The 22,236-nt window shown below is 46.5% G+C and overlaps 1 protein-coding gene across 6 annotated transcripts; it reads right to left on the reverse strand.

The window, feature by feature from the left end:
* Window positions 1-749: 749 nt before the first annotated feature.
* gba1 (glucosylceramidase beta 1) lies at window positions 750-22,179 on the reverse strand. 6 transcript variants are annotated; one of them, XM_078534050.1, is made up of 11 exons: window positions 22,123-22,179; window positions 18,980-19,088; window positions 17,616-17,807; window positions 14,195-14,341; window positions 13,872-14,005; window positions 13,240-13,412; window positions 12,028-12,265; window positions 10,855-11,079; window positions 10,288-10,451; window positions 9,586-9,702; window positions 750-1,754 (listed from the first exon to the last, which is right to left on the reverse strand). In XM_078534050.1, the coding sequence occupies exons 2-11, from the start codon at window positions 19,038-19,040 to the stop codon at window positions 1,649-1,651; spliced, it is 1,557 nt and encodes a 518-aa protein (XP_078390176.1). In that variant the 5' UTR covers window positions 19,041-19,088; window positions 22,123-22,179; the 3' UTR covers window positions 750-1,648. The 6 variants fall into 6 exon arrangements, with proteins under 6 accessions (XP_078390176.1, XP_078390177.1, XP_078390179.1 ...); XM_078534051.1 differs by having other exon boundaries at window positions 22,104-22,169; XM_078534053.1 differs by lacking the exon at window positions 22,123-22,179 and adding an exon at window positions 22,092-22,111.
* Window positions 22,180-22,236: the final 57 nt, after the last annotated feature.

The raw sequence follows: 22,236 nt of genomic DNA on the forward strand, positions 1-22,236 counted from the left end.
TTCCTGGTTGGGGATAGCACCACGAGTCCTTAAAATGAATAACAATGCAGCATGTGGGGATTTCTGTGCTTAGTCTGCTTGGCAGGCAATGAAACAGGCTTTGAGAAGTTGAGACATGGTGACCAGCAGCTTGGTCAGCTGGGAGTCCTGCTGTAGGCCTGTTTGATTCGTTGGTAATTCAGCAGACTGAGGGGTTCTCAGTTCTCAAGGTAATATAGAGATGTCAAAATGGTCACTCGAGTCATGTGACATTCGTTCTCCACATTGATTTCAAAAGGGATCTTTATCTAGTGTCTGGAACAGGCTTTGGTTTCAGGACTGATAATGTCCCAGTCAGTAGCTTTTGAAAGTGTTACCATCCATGTTGAGGGTCTTGGGTTGGGAAGCCATTGTTTGGGCAGACTGTCTGACTCCGCTAGAGGGGTAAGCTTATCAAGGTGCAAAAGATGTCCATTGTCCTCTCAGTGGTCCCCCTTTGAAATGGACCTTGGCAGTTCCAAGTGCGAGATGGGAGCGTTCGCACCTCGGCAAGAATAACAAGTTTCAATCCCTGGAAGTCCAAGGTTTTGTGATTATAATGTCCTTACAATTGGGTGAGATTCCACAGTGATGACAGGAGAACTTTTTTGTTCTTGCAACTCCTATTGGAAGCTTCCAGAACAAAGGGTAATCCTGTGGTCATGTGACTTGTAGCAGCCATCTTGTTGCAGTTCAGCAAAAAATCCATTTAAAAAGAATAAAGTCTAATGTACACACTTTGGATTTCTTTAATGTCTCATTCACATAACATGTTCTTCCTACCAAAATGGCCTCATATTTCTCTGCATCGAACTTCATCTGCTACCTGTCCACACTTTCCACTAGCTTGTCTATGTCCTTTTGAAGATCTATACTGTCCTCCTCACAGTTTACGATGTTTCCAAGTTTTGTATCATTGCAAATTTTGAAATTGTTCCCTGTACACCAGGTCTAGATTTAATATATATCAGGAAAATCAAGGGTGCCAATACCTGGGGAACTCCGCTACAAATCTTTGTCCAGCTTCCAAAACATCCATTAATCACGACTCTGTTTCTTGTCACTCTGCCAATTTTGTATCCATGATGCTGCTGTCCCTCTTATTCCCTGAGCTATAACTTTGCTCACTAATCTGTCATGTGGCACTGTATCAAATGCCTTTTAGAAGTCCATATACACCACATCAACAGCATTACCCTCATCAACCTTCTCTGTTACCTTTTTGAAAAGCACTAGCAAGTTAGTTAAACATGATTTTCCCTTAAAAAATCCATGCTGGGTCTCCTTAATTAATGCACAATTATCTATGTGACAATTAATTCTGTCCCGAATTGTAGTACTAGAAATTTCCCCACCACCAAGGAGAATTATTGGAAAGTTGTTTACACTCTGCTTCACTATAACCAGCACTGCATCATGGGTGGAAACAGTTATTTGCTTATGATATGCAGTACTGATACTTTCCATTGATCATGAATGGAGTAATAAACACAAGTTGAGGAAGTGTAATAAAGTGGAGAAAAGAACATACCAAAGCACACAAATTAATAAATTTGTGTAATTATTAGCATTGTGCAATTAATGGTTCTTCACATCAGGGATGACCTCACTGCCACATCTTGTGAAAGATTTAGTACAATTTCCATAAATAAGACTGGATAGATTCTGCAGGTGAATGGGCTTTGATAAAGCCATGTTCGGGGTCCCAGATCACAAAATCAATGTCATTCGGGGTCCTGAAACAGTAAGAGGAAAAGTTAGCATCAGCTCTTAAAATTCTAAACTGGGTGAAATGATGTTATTTTCTGTCTATCTTGTATATGTCAGCTCCTGGACAGGTACAGTACACAGTGGGTAAAAGGGAACGGTTCACTCCAGTCTAGTACTGTACTGCCCTTGTCTGTCTCACTGTCAGCTCCCTGCACATGTACTGTACACAACAGGTAAAAGGCAATCATTTATATCATTTGGTACTGTACAGGCTGAAAAAGATCACTTCAGCCTCAACTGCTGAGTCTCAAAGTTGGCAAAATAATATCGATTATTCTCTCCATAACTGCTTTCTCTGCTGAATATCTATCCAGTTGCCTTTTGAATCACCATCTGCTTCCACTGTCTCTCCTCAAAATCGGCATGACGTTTTAAAGTCAAATGCTCATTCAGTTTCCTCACTGTCACCTCGAATCCAATACTCTGGTATTCAAAATTGTGATTGAATTTAATGGCTTTCAGTTCATCTGTACTTTCAATAATCGTGTATAATAATATTGCACTTGCATGTTCTGCAATGTGAACATTACCAGTTGCAGTTACCAAAGATCCTCATATAAGGTATCAGTTTAGTTCTTTCATTGTTTCATTTCATCTAATGCAATTGGGAGAATCACCACTTTCAGACTCTTAAGTGACTCAATGCACTGCTTGGGAGTGTGTAGGAGACAGGTTCAATCGAGACATTCAGAGGTTAGATGATTATTTGAATAGAAACAATGTGTAAGGATACAGGGAAAAGGCAGGACAATGGCACGCAGTCATAATGCTCATTCGGAGAGCTGGTGCAGACACGATGGGCCGAATGGCCTCCTGAATGCCGTAACATTCGGTGATTGTGTGAGAATCAATGAGGATTTTATCATGTGGGGTGTGGTCATGGAAATATGTTTAAAGGCAGCTGCAATTGAGACTGTAAACCTGTGCTGTTCATTAGAGAAAATGGAACTGCAATAAGATAGGAATAAATGTCTGGAGCCTGCCCCAACCCTCAAACAGAAGACAGTTACTAAAATGAATGTAATTTCAGTAAACATTACAGACAGAAAGATCAAGTGGCTGTGGGGGGAACACTTGGGTAAGAGTGATCATCCATCTTAAGGTTTAGATTAGTAATGGAGAAGAGTAAGGAACGATGGAAAGTAGAACTTCTAAACTGGAAGAGGGCTAACTTCAATGGGATGAGGATCATCAAAGTCTGACAGGAAAAACTGTTACAGGGGGTGATGTTTAAGAAGTGATATTTCAGGCTCAGGCTAGGTACATTCCAACACAGGGGAGAGACAGGGGAACAGAGCCAGGATTCCTTGGATGACGAGAGAGATAGAGAATATAATGAAACAAAAAAGTGTGTATGATGCATGTTAGGTGAATTCTTCAAGCAAGAACCAGGCCAAATACAATAAGTTGAGAGGGGAGGTGAAGGCAAAGAGCGAATCTGAGAATTAAATAGCAGCTAACATAAAGTGAAATCTAAAATTCTGCTACCAGCATGCAAATAGTAAATGGGTTATAAGAGGTGGGATGGGTCGAATTAGGGACAAAGAGGTGATATTTGTTTGGAGACACAGGTCAAAGCTAAAATATTTAGTGAGCACTTTGTACCGGTATTTACTAAGGGAAAGGATGCTGACAAAATATCACTACAAGGAAATATGTTAGAGATAATGGGTGGGGTGAAAATTGATAGACAGGAAGTACTGGAAAGGCTGGCTATGCCTAGAGTGGATAAGTCACCTGGTCCAGAAGAGTGGTGGGTGGAGATAGTGGAAGGACTTGCCATAATCTTACAATCTTCCCAAGATATAGGGTAGGCGCCAGAGGATTGGAGAGTGGCAAAGAGAGGACATCCTTATTTGAGAAATAAAAGGCTGGTTTGCAAAGTTGAGGGTCGTGGAATAGGACGGCCTGTGTCTGTTTGGATTTTTAAAATTCTATAAAGGACAGAAAAGTGTGAGTCGTGGTAAATGGTTATTTTTCAGAATGGAGGATTATAGACTGTGGTATTTCACAAGGGTCAATGCTAGCACTAGGGCTTTTATTTTTAAGTAGATATAAATGCCTTGGATATTGAAATACAGAGTAAAATTTCAGAAATTTGCCAATGATGCCAAATTTGGACTTGTGGCAAACTGAGGATGATACCAACCCGCTCCAGCAGGACATAGATAGGTTGGGTGGAGTGGGCAGACAAGTGACAGATGGAATTTAACACAGAGAAGTGGCAGGAGGGTTAGGGAGGGGAAAGACAGAGTTAATAGCACAGTAGTAAAGAGTGTGCAGGGACATGTGGATTCATGTGCAGAGATCACTGAAGGTGGCAGGACATAGTGAGAGAGTGATTTGCAAAGCACATGAGATCTGATAAATAGAGGTACTGAGTAAAAAGCAGGAAGTTATATTGAACCTTTCTAAAGCTATGGTGAGGCCACACGAGAGTGATGTGTCCAGTTCTGTTTGCCACACTTTAGGAAGGATGTGAAGGTCCTTGAGAAGGTGCAGAGAAGATTTACCAAAATGGTTCCATGGTTGAGGGATTTTAGTTGCAAGATCAGGTTAGAAAAGCTGAGTTCTTAGAGGAAAAGAAATTGAGGAGAGACTTGATTGAGGTGTACAAGATTATGACAGGTTTAGATAATGTAGACATAGAAAAACTGTTCCCATTAGTTTATGGTACAAGGAATAGGGGATTCAGATTTAAAGTTTTGGGCAAGTGGTAATGGAACACTCTGCCTACGAGGATGGTGGAATCAGAGACAATGGGCAGAATCATCTGTGTCCGCTGGCGTAGGGTATGTTCGGTGGCATGAACGCACAATATGGCAAGAAGGCCAAAAATTGGTTTCACAACATCGTGAAACTAGTTTGCAATCATCTGGGCCGCGTTTCCCGCCACCAGATGTTGAGAAGCTCATTGTAAAACATCTGTATAACATCTGCCCAGCCCGCCAGACTCATCCCCGCCCTGCCCTGCCCTGAGGTTGAGGCACATTGGGGAGGGGGAGGGGAAGGGCTGCCCTGAGGTTGAAGGTAGCGTACGAGCATGTGTGACGTTGGCGGGGGGGGGAGACGGGGTGGGGGGCAGGGGAGGTGGTTGGAGGGAGGGAAGCAGCCATCCATTAGGGAAGCCTTGTATAAAGTGACCATTCCTCTGCAGCTGAGACAGTTCACATGCAGTCACATTGATATGACTGGAGTCGGGCCTCTAGCTTCTCTGCCCACTCCTGCAACGCAGAGGCAAAGTGCCACCAAGTGCTCCAGAGCTTTTCACCCCTCGGGCATAGACTGCAAGGCAATGAGTGTTTTAATGGACTGCAGAATAGTTGGACGACCGGGCACGTTGTGCAATCTCCTTGCTAAAGCTGGGCCATGGAGCAGTCACTGGGAGGTACTCGCAGCCCCTTGCACTGTCAGCATCTCGGTTCAGACCAGTCTCCCCGTGGTTCAAGCTAACAGTGCAGCCTTGCAGTGCGGGTTAGGAGAATGCCTGTGCCTGAGCTGAGAGCACAGCCTGCAGTCCAATGGGCAAAGCTGCTGCCAATCGGTCAGGTGGAGTGGGGCGGAGGGTGGGGTTTCGAGCAGCCACGCAGCGCACTAACCTCTGGCCATCCAAGTGGTGGCCAGCAGTGTCTGGGATGTGTTAAGGGGCCTTCAGACTTAACTAAGGCAGGTTCTTAGTAAATCCATGTTAACCCACGGGTCTCTCTCTTTCATCCTGCAGGAGGAGTACATCAGGATCATGGGGCCTGGTGAACTAGCTGTGGCCTCGTGGTTTACAGACAGCGAAGAGGACAGAGAAGAGAGTGATGGAGGTGCCTGGCTGCACAGAGGGAGGAGCAGCACCCTCAGGAAGAGGCGGCTGGGGCTCCTGCACACCCTGCTGAAGAGCCACAGTGAGCCATCGCTGGTCAGCGCCTAGCTAGACCCAGGGTCTATAAACGCTGCCTTTCATTCCTGCAGATGGTGGAGAACTAGTGTCGCCAAAGACTGCGCGTGTCTAGGGAACTGGTCGGTCACGTCTGTCAGCTACTGTAGGATTTGGCGCCACAGGGACATGGAGGGCATCCACTGCCAGTGGCTGTGAAAGTGACCACGGTGCTTAATTTCTACGCCAGTGCCTCCTTTCAGAGCTCCACAGGTGATCTCTGAGATATCACATGCCTCCACCCACAAATGTATCCATCAGGTCACTGACGCCATCTTTGCGAGGGTACACAACTTTGTGCATTTCACCCGGGACCAGGACAGCCAGGATGCAAGAGTGATTGGATTTGCCCAGATCTCGGGTTTCCCACAGGTGCAGGGTGCCATCGACTGCACTCATGTGGCGTTCAGATCTCCATCGCAACATGCGGTCAACTATGTCGACCGCAAGGGATTCGATTCGCTGAATGTGCAGCTGGTGTGTGACCACCACAAACGCTTCCTGCAGGTCTGCGCATGGTTTCCAGGGAGTGTGCACGACTCCTACATTCTCAGTCAGTCACAGATCCCTGCAGTCTTCCAGGGTCCACAGAAGCTGCAGGGATGGCTCCTCGGGGACAAGGGCTACCCACAGAGGTGTGGCTGATGACACCCGTGCGGTGGCCTCAGACTGCAGCAGAGAGACACTATAATGAGGCTCATGCTGCAACTCACAACTTGGTGGAGCAGACCATCGGGATGCTGAAAATGAGGTTCCGATTCCTGCACTGGTCTGGTGACAGAGGATGTCACGCATCGTCGTTGTCTGCTGTGCCCTTTATAACCTGGTGCTGCAAAGGGGAGAGGAGCTGGCTGAGGAAGTGATGGAGGAGTTGGAGGTCTACTCTGATGAGGAGGACGCCAACTGGGATGAGGGTGAGGAGGTCCTCAAAGGCAACGATGATGGGAATGAGGTCCTCGCACTGGCCAGACGAGGCAGGCACGCTCAGGAGACCCTCACAGCTGCCAGATTTGTGGAGGATGTTGACAACGTGCAGTGAGGAGACACCGTAGATCCTCAAATTGCATCTGTGAACATTTGGCTCCAGTCTGGCTTATGGCAACACACATACCCTCTGTGAGAATGCTCCTGTCATGGAGACGCACTGGAGGCCCTAATAGTCGCTCGATTGCAAGAGGATGATGACAACATGCAGTGAGGACACTCCATAGATCTTCACACAGCCTCTGAGAATGTCTGACTCCTGTCTGGCCAAGGGCAGCTCACTTGCGCTCCGTGATCAGGGTCATATCATGGAGATGCAGCTGTAAAACTTTAAAAGCACCTGATCTTTTGTCCGCCTTCAGCACCTGACCCCCTTCAGGAGCACAGCGTCACTGGTCACAGATGCTGAACAGATGGGTGTCAGCCCACCTTAAAGATGCTGAGAGCACAGAGAGAATGATGGTACTTGTGATGCCTTCCCACGACATGGGCAGCAATGACCAGCACTGTCAAGGTGCAGGCATCAGTAATGAGTCCAGGGAGGGTGAGGCCAGACCAGCACTTTGGTCTGAAGGCTGCACAAAGCTCAGGGAAGAGGCCATGGACTGAGACACCTGCCTTTATCTTGAGCAGAAAGGTTTCACATCCGAGGAGCATGAACATTGCTCATCAGAACAAGGAGCCATAGGCTGGGAGACATTCTTAGGAGTTTATCGACAACAGTGAACAGCATGTACAAGTATCTAACACACGTGCCCAGGCTGTGCAACTACATTTTCTTAACTTTCCTAACCCTGCCACTACATCTTGGTGCTCCCTGGACATCCACAGTGGAGGTGGAGGTAGCCTGTTGATTGTGATGCCCTGTCTGTGATGACTTTGACCGGTGTCCTCAGGAGGGCCGAGACCTGGTGGGCCCCGGCCTGCTTTCAGTGTCCTGCTGTGTGGCAGTGGAGCTGGAGCTGCTGAGGTCACAGGAAGAGGAGGTTCAGATAGGCTGGGCATTCCTGGAGTCACCTGGGTGGATGGCCCTTGCGGTGGGGGGGGGGGGGGGGGGGGGGGGGGGGGTACACCTGCTGATCCTCCTTCCTATGGGTGCCCAAGAGCCCCGGCTGACTCCTTGAGAAGGGGTAGCTGGAGTGAGATCGAGCTGCCCCGCACCTCTCTTGCGTACATACTACTGGAGGCAAACTATGGCATCAGCGATGGAGTTCAGCCCACACAGCAGTGCAGGAGTGACGTCCTGTATCAAGGTCTCCATGGCGGCTGCTATCCTGCCAGTGTTGACCTCGGTGTGTTGCAATGCCGGCGCTATCACCTCAGCCTGAAGACGGACAGACTCCTCCTTCGTGCCTTGCAATCTGAGGGGTGCAGCGGACATCCCTTCCTGATGCTCCCGAGTTTGCCTTAGCAGCTCCAGCAACTGTGACATGACCAAGTCCAGAGGCTCATCATCTGACTCGGACTCAGCAACATTCTGGCCTCCAGCCATCCTCCAAATGCTGGACACCTGGGAAGTCCCTGCCTCTGCCTGTTATGGATCAGACTGTGCGATGTGCTCACCAGATTGTGACCCCAAGGCTACTCCAAAGCTAGGTCCCACTGAGGTGTGTGTCTCTGCGCTGGTGAAGGGTGTGGGTGAGCGCTGTGACTGGACTTCAAAGAGGGTGCCTTCTGATTCCTCTTCAGAGGTTTCTTCGGAGCTTGATTGGAGGCCCTGGGTCATGGACTCCATTGGCTGTTTCCCAGATGTGCCTGTGAAAGCAAGGGGAGATAATGAGTGCCTGGCAGTGGCCTGTGAAACAGGACACATCACTCACAGCATGGTTATCTGATGGATGTTGCACTGCTGGATCCTCACTTGGTAGAGCAGCGCCGACCTCACCGTCAGCACAGGACCGGTCCAGATCCTCGCCGGCCAGCAGGATGGCTCTACTTTCAAAGTCCTTGAGGACCTTCATTTCAAGCATTCCTCCAGCAGTCTGCGACCTCTCCCTCTTGTTGTGTGCCAGCTTGTCCTGCATGAAGATGGATGGAGTGTGTATCAGGACGCCTGCCAGGCCAGATGGTAAGTATGCCTGGCATGTGTGGGTGGTGAGCGGTGCCATGGACGAGATGCAGACAATGAAGATGAGTGAGAGAGAGTAATGTCCGTTGAACCGGCAGTGAGTGAGGGCCCTGTGGATGTCTGATGGGTTTGTGAGTGTGTGAGCTGAGAGTGATGAGATGAGTGACTTACCCTCATTCGTCCTCTTGCAGCACTGGGTGGCTGTCCCCTTTTGAAGGGTGTTGGTGCTGACCACCACTTCCCAAGCCGGGTTAGTGAGGTTGCTGCCCATCCTGCGGCCAGAGAGGGGGTAGAGGACATCATGGTGAGCCTCCACTGCGTCCAAAAGGTGCTCGAGGGTTGCGTCGTTGAACCTGGGGGTTGCAGTCTTTTTGCTTTTCTTTGCAGCAGTTGTGGGCTGGAAGCGCTGAGAGATATGTGCATGGTTGGGCTTTAAATATGGCGGCCAGCCTGCTAAAGTGGCGAGGTGATGGCATGGTGGGCGAATGAGAGCCGGCCAGCGATGGACATGGCGTGTTTCCCGGAAATGCATGGTTAACGTGGCGGGTTTGGGAGGGTATGACACGAAAAGCCGCCATTGCAGCCAGTGGGTAAAACACTGTTTACCTGCTCACTGCTGCAGTTAGTGAAAATCTGGGACGATTCTGCCTAACGAGTGATTTCAAAAGGAAACTGGATAGGCACTCGAGGGAAATAAATTTGCAGAGCTACGGGGATAGAGCTCAATATGTCTACAGGGAGTTGGCATGGAGTAAATAGGCTCAATGGCCTCCTGTTTCCAGCTCTTTCTCATTGAGCCACAGTAACAGCTGCTCCTCACCTGTTGAGCACGTTGACGACAGCACTTCCATCTGGACGCAGGAAAGCCACGGTTTCCAGCTCAGCAGCAGCACTGGGATCAAGTCCAACACGTAGAGAGCCCTCAGGAACAAACTTACTGCAGAGAAAGGAAAATGGTCAAACAGATTAAAGCCATCCAAACCCCACACGAGACCAGCTCCGTTCCAAGTCAGAACGAGGTGAAGTGATACCCCTTCATGGCTCTTATTTTCTCGATTCCTGTTTAAACAGCAGGTGGCAAGTATTTTCCCACAAACTGGACTTCTGCCAGTTAGAAGGTCTGACTGAACGAGACAAACACTTTGGCCACGTACTGTAAGAGATAGGCTGCAGTTTCCAACACTTGGTGTACATTCCAGACACCTGAGTGGTCAGAAAGACAGTGGGAAGCCAGAAGTGACAGTAAAACAAGACAGGGTTCTTACTCTTAAATCAAATATCAGACAGATTAATGTTCTCTGTCCAGCAGCAACAGGTCTTAGCTGCAATCTTCCTGTGGGGATGATTTTGGAAATGGGACATATTCTCAGTATCAAGTCTTGTCACACTGAACTCTGGCTGAACATCAGGGAATGTTTACCTGGTTTTATTTGGTACTCAATATGCCTAATATTTGATGTCTGCATTGTGTAAACACCACCCACTGCAGAATTATACCGTGTGTAAGACAAATGGCTCTTACCTGAAGTGTGCCATGTGGTACAACATGGGCTGTTTATAGAAGGTGTCCTGACTGCTGTTCACGATGACTGGACTGTCTGCAAAGTTTTTCACCCAGTTAGGGCCACCTTGCAAGTTCAAGACCATGTTCCAATCTGTCCAACCGGTTACAAAATAATTCAGATTCTGGAATGTGTGTCAGAAGGAACATGAAGATGAGTATTTCACGCCTCGGTCTGCTTCCCCCTGTAGTATACCCCAGAACCAGGTTTACTCTGTGTCGAGTCCACCCACCAATCATTACTCTTGCTAATGATCATGAAGGGGCCAGTGAGACTTTGCTCTCCATTGGCTGTTGGTGCTGAGGTTAATTGAGCAGCCACTGTTAACCACACACTAGGAGACATCGAGAAGGGGTAAGTGGCAATACTTTGATTTATCCCCATTAAGATAGCAGATGTCACAAAACAAATACCTAACTAATTGTGGGGCATTTACCAGGATCTCATTATCGCTACCTGGGGGCTCCACATGGTGGGCCTCAGGGTTTAGATTCGCTGAACTCATTTCCATTCAGTTGTCCACTCACCTGGATGATGTCGCGGCTGTACATGGCACCTCGTTCCCAGCTCCCCAGTTGCACTCTGTGTTCCCATGGCATGAATCCAGTGCAGGCCTCTGTAGAAAACAGGTAATATTCTGGGAAGAGATAGTGTGTAGTACCCAGGGTTTTATCAGCTGGTGTCAGCAAATCGAGGTACCAGTGCACTGCAACACCGTGCACATACTGAGCTGCATGCACATCACCCAGGACCTGACAGGATAGAGGAAAAGATGTTTCAGAGCCAGTGCTGTTGATCCTTGGCCAGCCTGTACAAGTCCTCATGCCCACTCTCTGGGGGTTTCAGAGTGATTGTGCATGGACTTGCTCTTCACCCACGCTCTGAGCAGAGATGAGGAGGAAGTAGGCACCGGAAGTTTGCTTTATGACCTACGCACGCACCCTTTCTCCCATCCACCCTTTAGCCACCTGCCCAGTCCTTTCCTGTCCGGCTTCCTGTCCTCTCTCCCTCCTGCACATCCATTCTCCTGCCCAACCACCTCTCTCTCTCTCTTTGCCCACCAGTTACCCCTGTCCATCCCTCCTGTAATATTATTGAATTGGTGCTTTGCAGGTGTTAATTCAAAGGTGGTTTCATTTCTCTTCAATCTGGATTACAAGACCGAGATTTTGTTGGTAAATTTCAGCAGTTGCATATAGGAGAATGAGAGGCGATCTCATTGCAACCTACAAAATTCTGAAGGGGCTTCATAGGGTAAAATCTGAGGGGTTTCTGGTGGTCATGGAATCAGCGGGTCAGTCTCAGGATCGGGGCCGATCATTTAGGACTGAGATGACATTTCTTCACTCAGAGGGTTGTGAATCTTTGGAATTCTCTACCCCAGAGGGTTGTGGATGCTCCATCATTGAATACATTCAAGGCTGATATAGACAGACTTTTGGTCTCTCAGGGGATTAAGGGATATGGGGAGCGGGCAGGAAAGTGGAGTTGAAGCCCAAGATCAGCCGTGATCATGTTGAATAACAGATCAGGCTCAATGGGCTGTGTGGCCTACTCCTGTTCCTATTTCTTCTGTTCTTACCTTCTAAGAAGCATCGAATGCCCTATTATTCTCTCTCAGGTTATGAATAAAAAGCTGATTTTTAGACCTAATTGAATGTAGCTGCCATTTCTGAGACTTAATCTCAAATCGCACTCACCACTTTTGCCCAGTACGGCAATAAGATTCTCTGGTCATCGAGGATCATGAGCTGCACGTCCTTGTGAGGACTGTTGTGTAACGCAGGCCCGAGATCAAGCACAATGAAGTCTCGCTGCAGCTCTGCTGTGAATCCCATGCACTGGAAGCTGTAGTTAGAAATCAGCCCTGTGGTGGGCTCATTCTGTATTGTCACTGCCCAAAAAGTGAGGTTGTGTTTTGCATATTCATCCAGAAACCTGGAAACAAGATTATGGGGAAATGGACAATAAAATAGACTAGATTAAAATAGACCGATTAGTTTCATTTCTTTACAAGAGTACATTTTAAAGTGTCACCCTAAATTGTTCCCCTTTTCACCTTGGAATGGTCATTCAAATCTGGCAACTGAGTTTAAAGCCCTGAATGTGGAGAATCTACGATGCGTGGTGCTTGAGTTCTTGAGCACTGGCGTGTGGTGGGGCCACTAATTCGATGGGGAGGGATTTATGGAAGGACATGTCAGAAAATGTCATCCCCTACAGGTGAAACAGACCTTGTGGAAATTTACAAAGGGCGAGAGAACACAGGGTGAAAGTGAGAGAATATCGAGAACTGAGCTCTATAACAAAATCATTCTCACTAAGAAATGGGTGAATTTTCAGAAATCGATTTCCTAAATGTAATTAATTTATAAAGAGAGTTACAACCTGTGACAAGAAATGCTCAGATCAGAGGCCAGAAACAAGAACAGAAGAACTAGTGATAAAAACAAAAAGCTAAAAGCTACTGCGGATGCTGGAAATCCAAAACAAAAACAGAATTACCTGGAAAAACTCAGCAGGTCTGGCAGCATCGGTGGAGAAGAAATCAGTTGACGTTTCGAGTCCTCACGACCGAGGACTCGAAACGTCAACTGATTTCTTCTCCACCGATGCTGCCAGACCTGCTGAGTTTTTCCAGGTAATGCTGTTTTTGTTGCAGAACTAGTGTCTGACTTTTTCACCTGCATGTGTTGTTCTAAATTCAACAGGCTTTAATCTTAAAGAACAGAATCACACAAAACCAAGTGATGGATGTTAATGGGATCCCAGTTCTCACAACGCATGATAAAGGACAGTGTGTCCCCACCAGGGACTGAAAGACAACCAAGACTGTTTGTCCTGTGCATCTTCTGGGGGAGAAGCTGCTGATCCAATCACATTGTGCATCTCTTGCTCTCTCTCTCTCTCACCTGATGAAGTAGTTTGCCCATAGCTTGTAGTATTGTCCCCCAGGCTTTCCCTTCAAGGTACCCTTCCCAATCGGTGAATTGTTTGTTTTCATCCAGGACGGAGCAGTCCATGGACTGGCAAACAGGTGCAAGGGGCGTTTGGACAATGCCTTGGCTGCCTGTATTATTGGGATCTAGTTGGAGAAAAAAAAATCAAATTAAAATAGTGTGGATAGGATCCACCATGCATGGGGTGATTTTAAAGGCACCTCTTGGGATGTTTAAAATATAGAAGGAGAAGGGGAAATGGTGAGAGGAGGGGTGAATGGTGAGCAGAGGAGGGGTTAGGAGGAAAGAGGAGCAGGGGAATAGGAGAGGAGGGGCAGTAGGGGTTGGGGCATGTATAAGGGAAAGGGGAGGAGTGGGCGAGATAGGGAAGTAGGGGGAAGGAGGAGCTGAAGAAAGGGGTTGAGGGAGGGGAAATGGGAGAGAAGGGACATTGAAGGATGGGGCATGAAAGGGAGATCGAGTGTAGGAACAGGGAAGGGCTGCTGATACAAGCATGTCTGTAATGCAGTGACTGCCACTCCCAAATCTCAAACTTGGTCTCATCGCATTTCCCCTTTTAAATTTCTATAGGTGAAGCATTTTACCTTCATTTTGGTGTCTTCCTCTGTCAAACTGAAGTGTTGGAGATCCAGGTCTCCAGGATAGTCATCATACGTGTACACATGTGTAGAAAAATCACAACTTGCCATTGGCACACGGATAATATTGTACTCAATTCCTGCATTTTGGAAAATTGGAAACGTTAAAAATGTCAGTGTTTCCAGACCAGAGCTTCCCTGTAGAGAAAATAGGCAACAGCACAGGGAAACATGAGGCTTGAACATTGAGTATATAACCATACAACTGCATGGTCATAATTCTGGTTGCACTGCAGTATGGTAACATTTTAATTCTGTTTCACACAAACCTTCTTCCGAGAAATAGGATCGGAGGAGATTTTCCTGGGACCCGGCAGAAAGAGACAGAATGTTAATGGCTGCAGCGTCGGTTATTGCACCACCAAAGCCTTTAATCCGCTGGTATTTCTTCTTCACATCAAAGATCAGCTGCAAACCTAGGCAAACAGGCCAGCATCAAAGGGACAGTAAATATACAGATGGATTTAAAGGAAACCTCAGCAACATTCAACTCTTTGCCATTGATTCACAAAAAGAATTAGGATTGAAGGGTGCATGAAGATGTCCAAGACCGGAGGAGGTTGCAGAGATATGAACGCCTTAAAGGGATTTGAAGACAATGATGAATTTAAATTCAATCATGTTGGGGAATAGAGAGCTAATGTGGATCAACCAGGATAGGGGTGATGGTGGGCGAGATTGGATACATGGGGCAGAGGTTTGGAGAGCTGAAGGTTATGAAGGAAGGCTATGGGAGGGCAGCCAAAAGAGTATTGGAACAGTGAAATCTGCAGGCGACATGTATGGATGAGGGTTTCAGCAGCAGATAAGCTGATGCTGAGGTGGAGTCAGGAGATATTACACAGATGGGAGTAGACAATCTAGGTGACGAGAATGATATGGCAATCAGAGTCTCAGCTCCGGGTCCAATAGGTCATAGAGGCTGCAAACAGGCTGCTTCAGCCTGAGACAGTGACCAAAGAGAGATCAAGTTGGTGGCAAGGGAACAGAGTTTGTGGTGAGGGCCGAGGACAATGGCTTCTGTCTTCAGAAAGGAATGAGAGGACACCAGGCTATGCCCGAGTGAGACGTGGGTTGAGTGAGGAGTTGGGTGTCTGGTTCAGGTGGGAATTTCTGGTAAGCTTTTCTGAACTTTAAATTTAGATTACGAGTTAGGTTCTTACTTTCAAAACATTGTTAGTTGAATAGCCTAGTTAAACAGGGAGCTGCCGGAAGTGGCAGTTATCTGTCAATCAGCTGAAAGTAGTTGGCCTCAATAGATGTTAATTACTGTAAAAAGCTGAGCTAGCTAGTAATCATCAGAGACTCTGTATAAGCAGATAATTTTAAACCAACACACATAAAGGGGTGTGTGGGTACCAGACTATGCCTGAGTGAGATGTAAATTGAGTGAAGAGTTGGCAATTTGGTCCACAGGGGAAAAGAGGTGTTTTGTTCAGCCTCCAGTGGTTGATGAGTTTTCTTCCTTCTTTCCAAGCTAGGTGGGTGCAACTTTCTATTATTTTATTGGTGTAAATTATGAACTAATTGAGTAAATAAATAAAGTTGGACAGCAAAGGCAGGGCTGGTGGTGTGCTGTGACTGCAGCATGTGGGAAGCTGTGGAATGCACTGCAATCTTGGGTAATAATTTCTGCAGAAAGTGTCTGCAGTTTGGGTAACTTTAGCTCTGAGTTACTAAGCTGGAGTCTGAGTTGTGGACATTATGGGGCATTGGGAGGGGGAGAGTTACTGGAACACTTTGTTCCAGGAGGCAGTCACTCCCCTTGGGTTAGACAAAACTTTAGAGTTAGTCAGCGATCAGGAATAGAAGGATATGACTGAGAGTCAGGCAGGTGAGGGAAACCAGCATGCAGTAATGGAGGAGCCTCAGTCCCTGACTTTGTCCAACAGGTCTGAGGTACTTAATACCCATCTAGATAAGAAGGACTGCAAGCTGGATAAGTGGACTGACTTGGAAACAAACCTTTTTGAAGGTACAAGCTAGTTTCAGACTCATTCTTCCTCTACATACAATTTTGGAATTAACAACATTCACTCCCTCCACCACCAACACAGTAGCAGCAGTGCGTATCTTCTACAAGATGCACTGCAGTAATTCACCAAAGCTCCTTCCACCACACCTTCCAAACTCATGACCCCTACCACCTAGAAGGACAAGGTTAGCAGATACATGTGAACAACACCACCTGCAAGTTCCCCATCAAACCACACCATCCTGACTTGGAACTAAATTAGCCGTTCCTTCACTTTCACTGTGTCAAAATCCTGGAACTGCCCTCTAACAGCACTGTGGGTGTACCTACGTCATATGGACTGCAGCAGTTCAAGAAGGCAGCTTGCCATTACCTTCTCAAGGGCGATTAGGGATGAAGAATAAATGCTGGCCTAGCCAGTGATGCCCACATCCAGTGAAATAATTAATAAAATATCTAATAATGGATGTCGAAAAAGCAATCTGACCAATCAGAAGTGAAGGGGTTGAAAGATGTGGTAGTGAGGTAGAGCTCTATCATGTGAAACTTGATGTTGTCTTTTTGATACTAAGAGTTAGCATGTCAATGAGAAATAGGAGGGACTTTGTAGGTAACATTGCAGGGACAGAAAGAGAAACCGTTGGAGGAGATTCTCTGGCTAAGACAGGAATGTGGAATCAAGTGAAGGCACCAACAACTTCCTTTTATATAGTATTTTTAACGTATTAAAATAGCTCACTGCACTTCACAGAAGCATTGTCAAATTTTGTTTGCCACCAAACCGCATTAGGAGAGGTGACCAAAAGCTTGGTCAAAGATAACAACATAAGAAATATGAGTAGACCCTTATACCTGCCCTGCCTTTCAATACAATCATGGCTCAACTCCACTTCCCTGCCTGCTCCCCATCTCCTTTGGTAGGTTTTAAGAAGCGTTTTAAAGGAGGACAGAGGCAGAGAGGTATGGGGAGAGAATTCCAGAGCTTAGAGCCTGGACTGCTGAAGGCATAGCCACCAACAGTGGAGCAATGAAAATCAGAGGTGCAAAAGGCCAAAATTGGAGGAGAGCACAGATCTTAGAGGGTTGGAGGTTACAGAGATGGGGGGAGAGGCGAGGGCATGGAGGTATTTGCAAACAGGAATAAGAATTTTTAAATCAATATGTTGCCAGCCTAGGCGCCAATGTAGGCCAGTGAGCAAAGCTGTGCTGATAATGGGGGAATGGATCGTGGTGTGAGTTAAGATGTGGGCAGCAGTTTTGGGTGAGATCAAATTTATGGTGAAAGGTAGAAGACCAGCCAGGAGAGTGCCAGAATGGTCTAGTCTGGAGGTAACAAAGACATAACTGAGTGCCCAACTTTCCCATCTGCTGCTGAAACAATGTTAGAGGTGGAAGTCAAACTCAGCTGGACAACAGAGGAGAGACATTGGAAGAGAATGGTGTGGCCAAACTTGTTGAAATGCTGCAGAGTTTGTGCACAATGGCCACAGTGTGTTGATCATCATTGAATAAAGATGCACAAAAGCAACTGTTGACAAAAATAGGAATGTTTAAATATGGTTTTACTTCAGCAAATTATCGCTTTAGATTGTGACCTTTCAAGAAGGCAGCTCACCACCACCAACACCTTCTCAATGGCAAGTAGGGATGGGCAACAAATACTGGCAAGCACATCCCATGAAAGAATTTTTAAAAAGCATCAATTGTAACATTACCTTGTTGTTTGGTATTAGTCAGGATTTTTCCGGTTTTGCTCTCAAGCCTTTTGCCAGCCTTGCTGGTTTCATATAAAAGGTAATAGCCTTTCTCTGGTAACACCAGTGGGTCTATCGTATCACAGTATGTCGCATTGCACACACAAACCACTGAAGTCCCCCCAAAACTCTGGGCAGCACACGGTTTACCAGCTAAGAATGCAAGAGAAACACAAATTGTTAAAGCAGCTTTTCATCCCATTTTCAACCCCCTCCTTAATCTCCTGGAGGTGATAACTAGTTGCCTTCTGGTATATGAAAAATAGCCATTTTTCCTGTGATATAACAGGTTTTACAATTGTGAATGACAATAGGCACAACATTTACTCTATTTGGAACCCCTCACTCAAAAGCCTTGGTATGACTATTGTGGGATGTGGAAAAATATCAGTGATGCAATAAGAGGGTGTTCTTGAGATTAGGGGAAGCCATACTTTCTAAAAAGCATGGTACACACCTTGAGTGTTTGATGGGACATTGTACAATGAATGAAGATGTAATAGTGCAGCACATTTCTCTGGCCTGTATAGTTCCCATTTATGAGCACTTTCCTATTGTTTAGGAAATGTTACATCCAGTCTGACCTGCATTATAACCCCTATTCTGTGACTCCTTCAGTTGTTAATCTAGGATTTTGCCAAAAGTTTTATGAAGCCTTAATTATTAAATAAAACGAACAAATTTCTTCTGTACTCCTGTCAGTTCTATTTGAACTCATTTAATAGGTCAAACTTTTGTCAATGTTTTCCACAATACCTCCAAGTAAAACAAACACACAGGCTGCAAAATTACCAGGAAACCAAAACTCAAATTTCCAATGGTGTCTGAACCCCTGGAAAGAGCCCTCCATTGACTTCTGGTCTCGCCAGGGCATGTCCAAACCACAGGGTGGAATGCAAGGGCTGGATGGGAAATGAGGGCGAGGTAATGGAAAGCATGCTGCAGCAGCCAGTCCAGTAACTTTGTGCAGAGCGAAGTGGTACGTTGTATTGTTCACAGAAATAATCATACTGCATCAGGCCAGCTCCCAAAGCAGGTTTTGGGACCTTACACCGAAACTTTGTCCTGCTGTGGGGTCACCTCAGATGTCGATCCTCCTCAACACAGTAGTTTTTAGTGTCTAGATGGCTCTGGGTAAGCGGGCCAATATCTCTGCTAGAATCCCAGTGATATGCATCAATCTAGGGGAGCCTGACATTAAAAAAGGAACCTGTTTGAAAATGGAAGTCAAAGTTTGGTGTAATCAGGATGCCAACCAAAACTCAGCATCCATAAGAAGTGTGGGAAATGCAGGTTTCAGTTCCACTTACACGGTGATTGTTTACCTGTGACTGGAAGGAATGTCCAGAGAGGAAGCAAACAAAAAGAGAACCAGAAAGTTGACATCCTAGTGAAGGAAAGTGCCTACAGCATCTGCAGCTCCACACTTGTGTCCTAAAGTAACAGAAAATGACAGGGCAAAATATCAACAAAGAGAAAAATAAAACCCTAAAACGTCCAGGTGTAACAAACTGCCTGGAGGAACTGGACAAGGTACAGATTGATTTCCATTCATGTTAATAGCCTTGGTTCAGTGGAAGTGTCATTGCTGAAGTCAGGAGGTTGTGGGTTCAGACCTGCCTGTTCACAGAGCAGCCCCCCCCATCAGCACTGAACCACCTCCCCCTCCACCCCCCCTCAGCACTGACCCCCCTCCCCATCCACCCCCTCAGCACTGACCCCCCCTCCCCCCAGCACCGAGCCCCCCTTCCCCCCCCTCAGCACTGTCCACCTGTTTGGTGGGGGGGGTGGGGGGGGGGGGAGAGTTGGTGCTGGGGGTTGGGAGTCGGCGATGCGCTGGGTGGTTGGGGGGGGGGGGCGGGGAGGAGTTCAGTGGAGTGGGGGGAAGAGTCGGTGCTGAGGGGGAAAGGTGGGGGGAGCCAGCCATGCACTGGGTGGTTGGGGGTGTTCGGTTCTGAGTTTGGGGGGGGGGGGGGGGCAGTCGCTGATCCGCTGGGTGGTTGGGGAGTGTTGGTGTTGAGGGGGGGGCAGTCGCTGATGCGCTGGGTGGTTGGGGGTGTTGGTGTTGAGGGGGGGGCAGTCGCTGATGCGCTGGGTGGTTGGGGGGTGTTGGTGTTGAGGGGGGGGCAGTCGCTGATGCGCTGGGTGGTTGGGGGGTGTTGGTGCTGAGGGGGGGGCAGTCGCTGATGCGCTGGGTGGTTGGGGGGTGTTGGTGCTGAGGGGGGGGCAGTCGCTGATGCGCTGGGTGGTGTTGGTGCTGAGGGGGCGGGGTCAGTGCTGAGGGAGAACCAAGAAATCAGGAATAACTCTCCAGCTCCAAACGCCATGTTGAGGGTGGACAGGACCTGGCTGAATATCCCACCCTCCGACAGGGCGGTTCTGCCTTTACTGTGCTGCTGAGGTTTCTGCAGTGAGACTGGGAAGCAGAACCCTCTGACTCAGCAGGGAGAACTGTCCACTGGACAATATTGACTTTGCTTTTTCACGTCAACCCAAATGAAACAACATGGCTGATCAGCTGCAAAAGGTTCAGATCCAGTATCAGTGACCAGATTGGCAGGAGCCTCTTGGTTTCTGTCAAATTCACACCTGGTTAGTGTATTACTGCCACCTACTGTATCGGAGCAAGTGCAATGCAATAAAAACACCTAAACTCTGTGTTGAAAAATATAAAATAGACAACATGACTTTATAAATATCCCAATAGCTGCTAAAATACTAGCCACCATATCACTGTATATCCTTCTGATATAAATTAGACTGCATAGCTCCCCTTTCAGCTGCAAACTTAGTACAGTGTAGTAAAACATGCTCCACCAATTGCAGGAATCCTCTCCCACATTCCTGACACAAATCATCAACTTGTTTCCATATTAAATAGAGACTTATTTAACCCACAATTCCCAATCCTAATCCTGCACATAATCACTTCATCCCTCTTATAACACAGCAGTTGGTAAAGGCTGAGTTGTTAAACCCCAGTGGGAAATCTGAACAACTGTCATAACCTATAGTTTCAATTCGTATATTTGAGATGCAGCTCTGAATTCAGGAATAAGACCACCAAGCCTTGAAGTTTTTTTTATATAAAACTAAATTAAACACTTATTAATTTAGAACAAATTAAACACATACACATGTCTACAAGTTGCTACCACAATAACTTCTAAACAAATCCCCAAATTAATCACTCCCAGGTAAACCTTCACCAAGGCAACAATAACCCATTTACTTTAGACAGACACCAGGCAAAGCTCATTTGACCTTATGAATTCAAAATGAGGTCCCTTGCAATTTGGTTCCTTTGCAGTCGTAGGCTTACACATTGGTTAGCTCTTAAATTTCTCTGCCTTACACACACAAACTCCTTTCTATTTATGCCTAGCTTTTCCTTTGAATGTAAATTTTCCATTGTATCACCAGACTGTTAACGTTACATCTCCTAACAATAATAGCCTTTCATTCCACCAATTTTATTAAGCTGAGAAAAAAGAAACACATTGCTTGGCATCTCCCAGCTAGGTGCAAAATTTTACTCCCATTCTTGAATGCTTTATTTAACAAATGCAAAGTTACACTTTACTTTCTATCCTCTTTATGTTCATCTAATGAACATCTCAAAACTACTCCACAAAGCACCCAGACTAGCTGGTCCAATTAAGACACACAGACCCCATTACATTTTAAAAATAATTTCCAATAACTTTATAGCTGTTGATATCTCATGACACCCTTCTACACTTCCCAGTGAATTTACTAGAGAACTTCACATTGTTTCAAATCTGATATAAATGTCTTCCTTTCTCGTCCATATCCCACTTTTGTTGCCTTAATGCACATATTTATTCTTAATAATGATTTCATTTCCACCTTTCCGAATGAAATCTCAATATCTAGAAATCAAGTGATTTGTAGACCTTTCAGTCAACGAATCTGTTGTCTCATCCCCTACCACACCTTTATGTGCTGGCATCCATTAAAAACCCACCACAATACCCAACTGCTGCATTGTACAATAAATGAAAAACTTCAAGAGCTGAATCCTGTTTGAATTCAGAAAAAATAGGATTGGACAGAGACCAATACCAGCGATGGATCTGAACCAATGACCACTCCCAATGGCTTTGCCTCCATTGCCCACTCTAAAGCCAACATTATTGCCAAGACTTGAAACTATCGGATAACCTTTTCACAATCTAAATTCAGGAATAAAAACTGCTGAACCTGTCCTTCCTGGGCCTGGATCCCTGGATCCATCAGGAGAAAGCTGAATAAAAGCAAAGCAATTCTTATCTACATATTCCCCATTACTAAACTAGACAGGTTAAAACCTAAACTATGTCCTTTAAGTTTGTCCAGTGTTGTAAAGTTAACCTCTGGATATTGAAAGGTGCAATGACTGTCGTGTCTGCTTATTATAAACTCACAAGGCCCAACTCGGCCCCTCACTGCTTTCCCCCCAAAATACCCCCTGGTTCTCCACCGTCCTCCTGACAGGAGCCTCACCACGTGACTAATGTCGGCACCGTGTCACCGGATTGGTCGCCGTGCGCCCCACCACGTGACTAATGTCAGCACCGTG

Source organism: Cetorhinus maximus, chromosome 36 (genome assembly GCF_964194155.1).
Source record: "Cetorhinus maximus chromosome 36, sCetMax3.hap1.1, whole genome shotgun sequence".
Lineage (NCBI taxonomy): Eukaryota > Metazoa > Chordata > Chondrichthyes > Lamniformes > Cetorhinidae > Cetorhinus > Cetorhinus maximus.

Bases quoted from the DNA above. Each gene is read 5' to 3' on its own strand.
- gba1 (XM_078534050.1), bottom strand. From the start codon at position 19,040: ATGTCAACTTTCTGGTTCTCTTTTTGTTTGCTTCCTCTCTGGACATTC. The intron at 14,006-14,194 runs GTTTGTGTGAAA...TCCAAAATGCAG, and splicing joins ATCCTATTTCTCGGAAGAAG to GAATTGAGTACAATATTATC. The intron at 11,080-12,027 runs GTGAGTGCGATT...CTATCCTGTCAG, and splicing joins TGCCGTACTGGGCAAAAGTG to GTCCTGGGTGATGTGCATGC.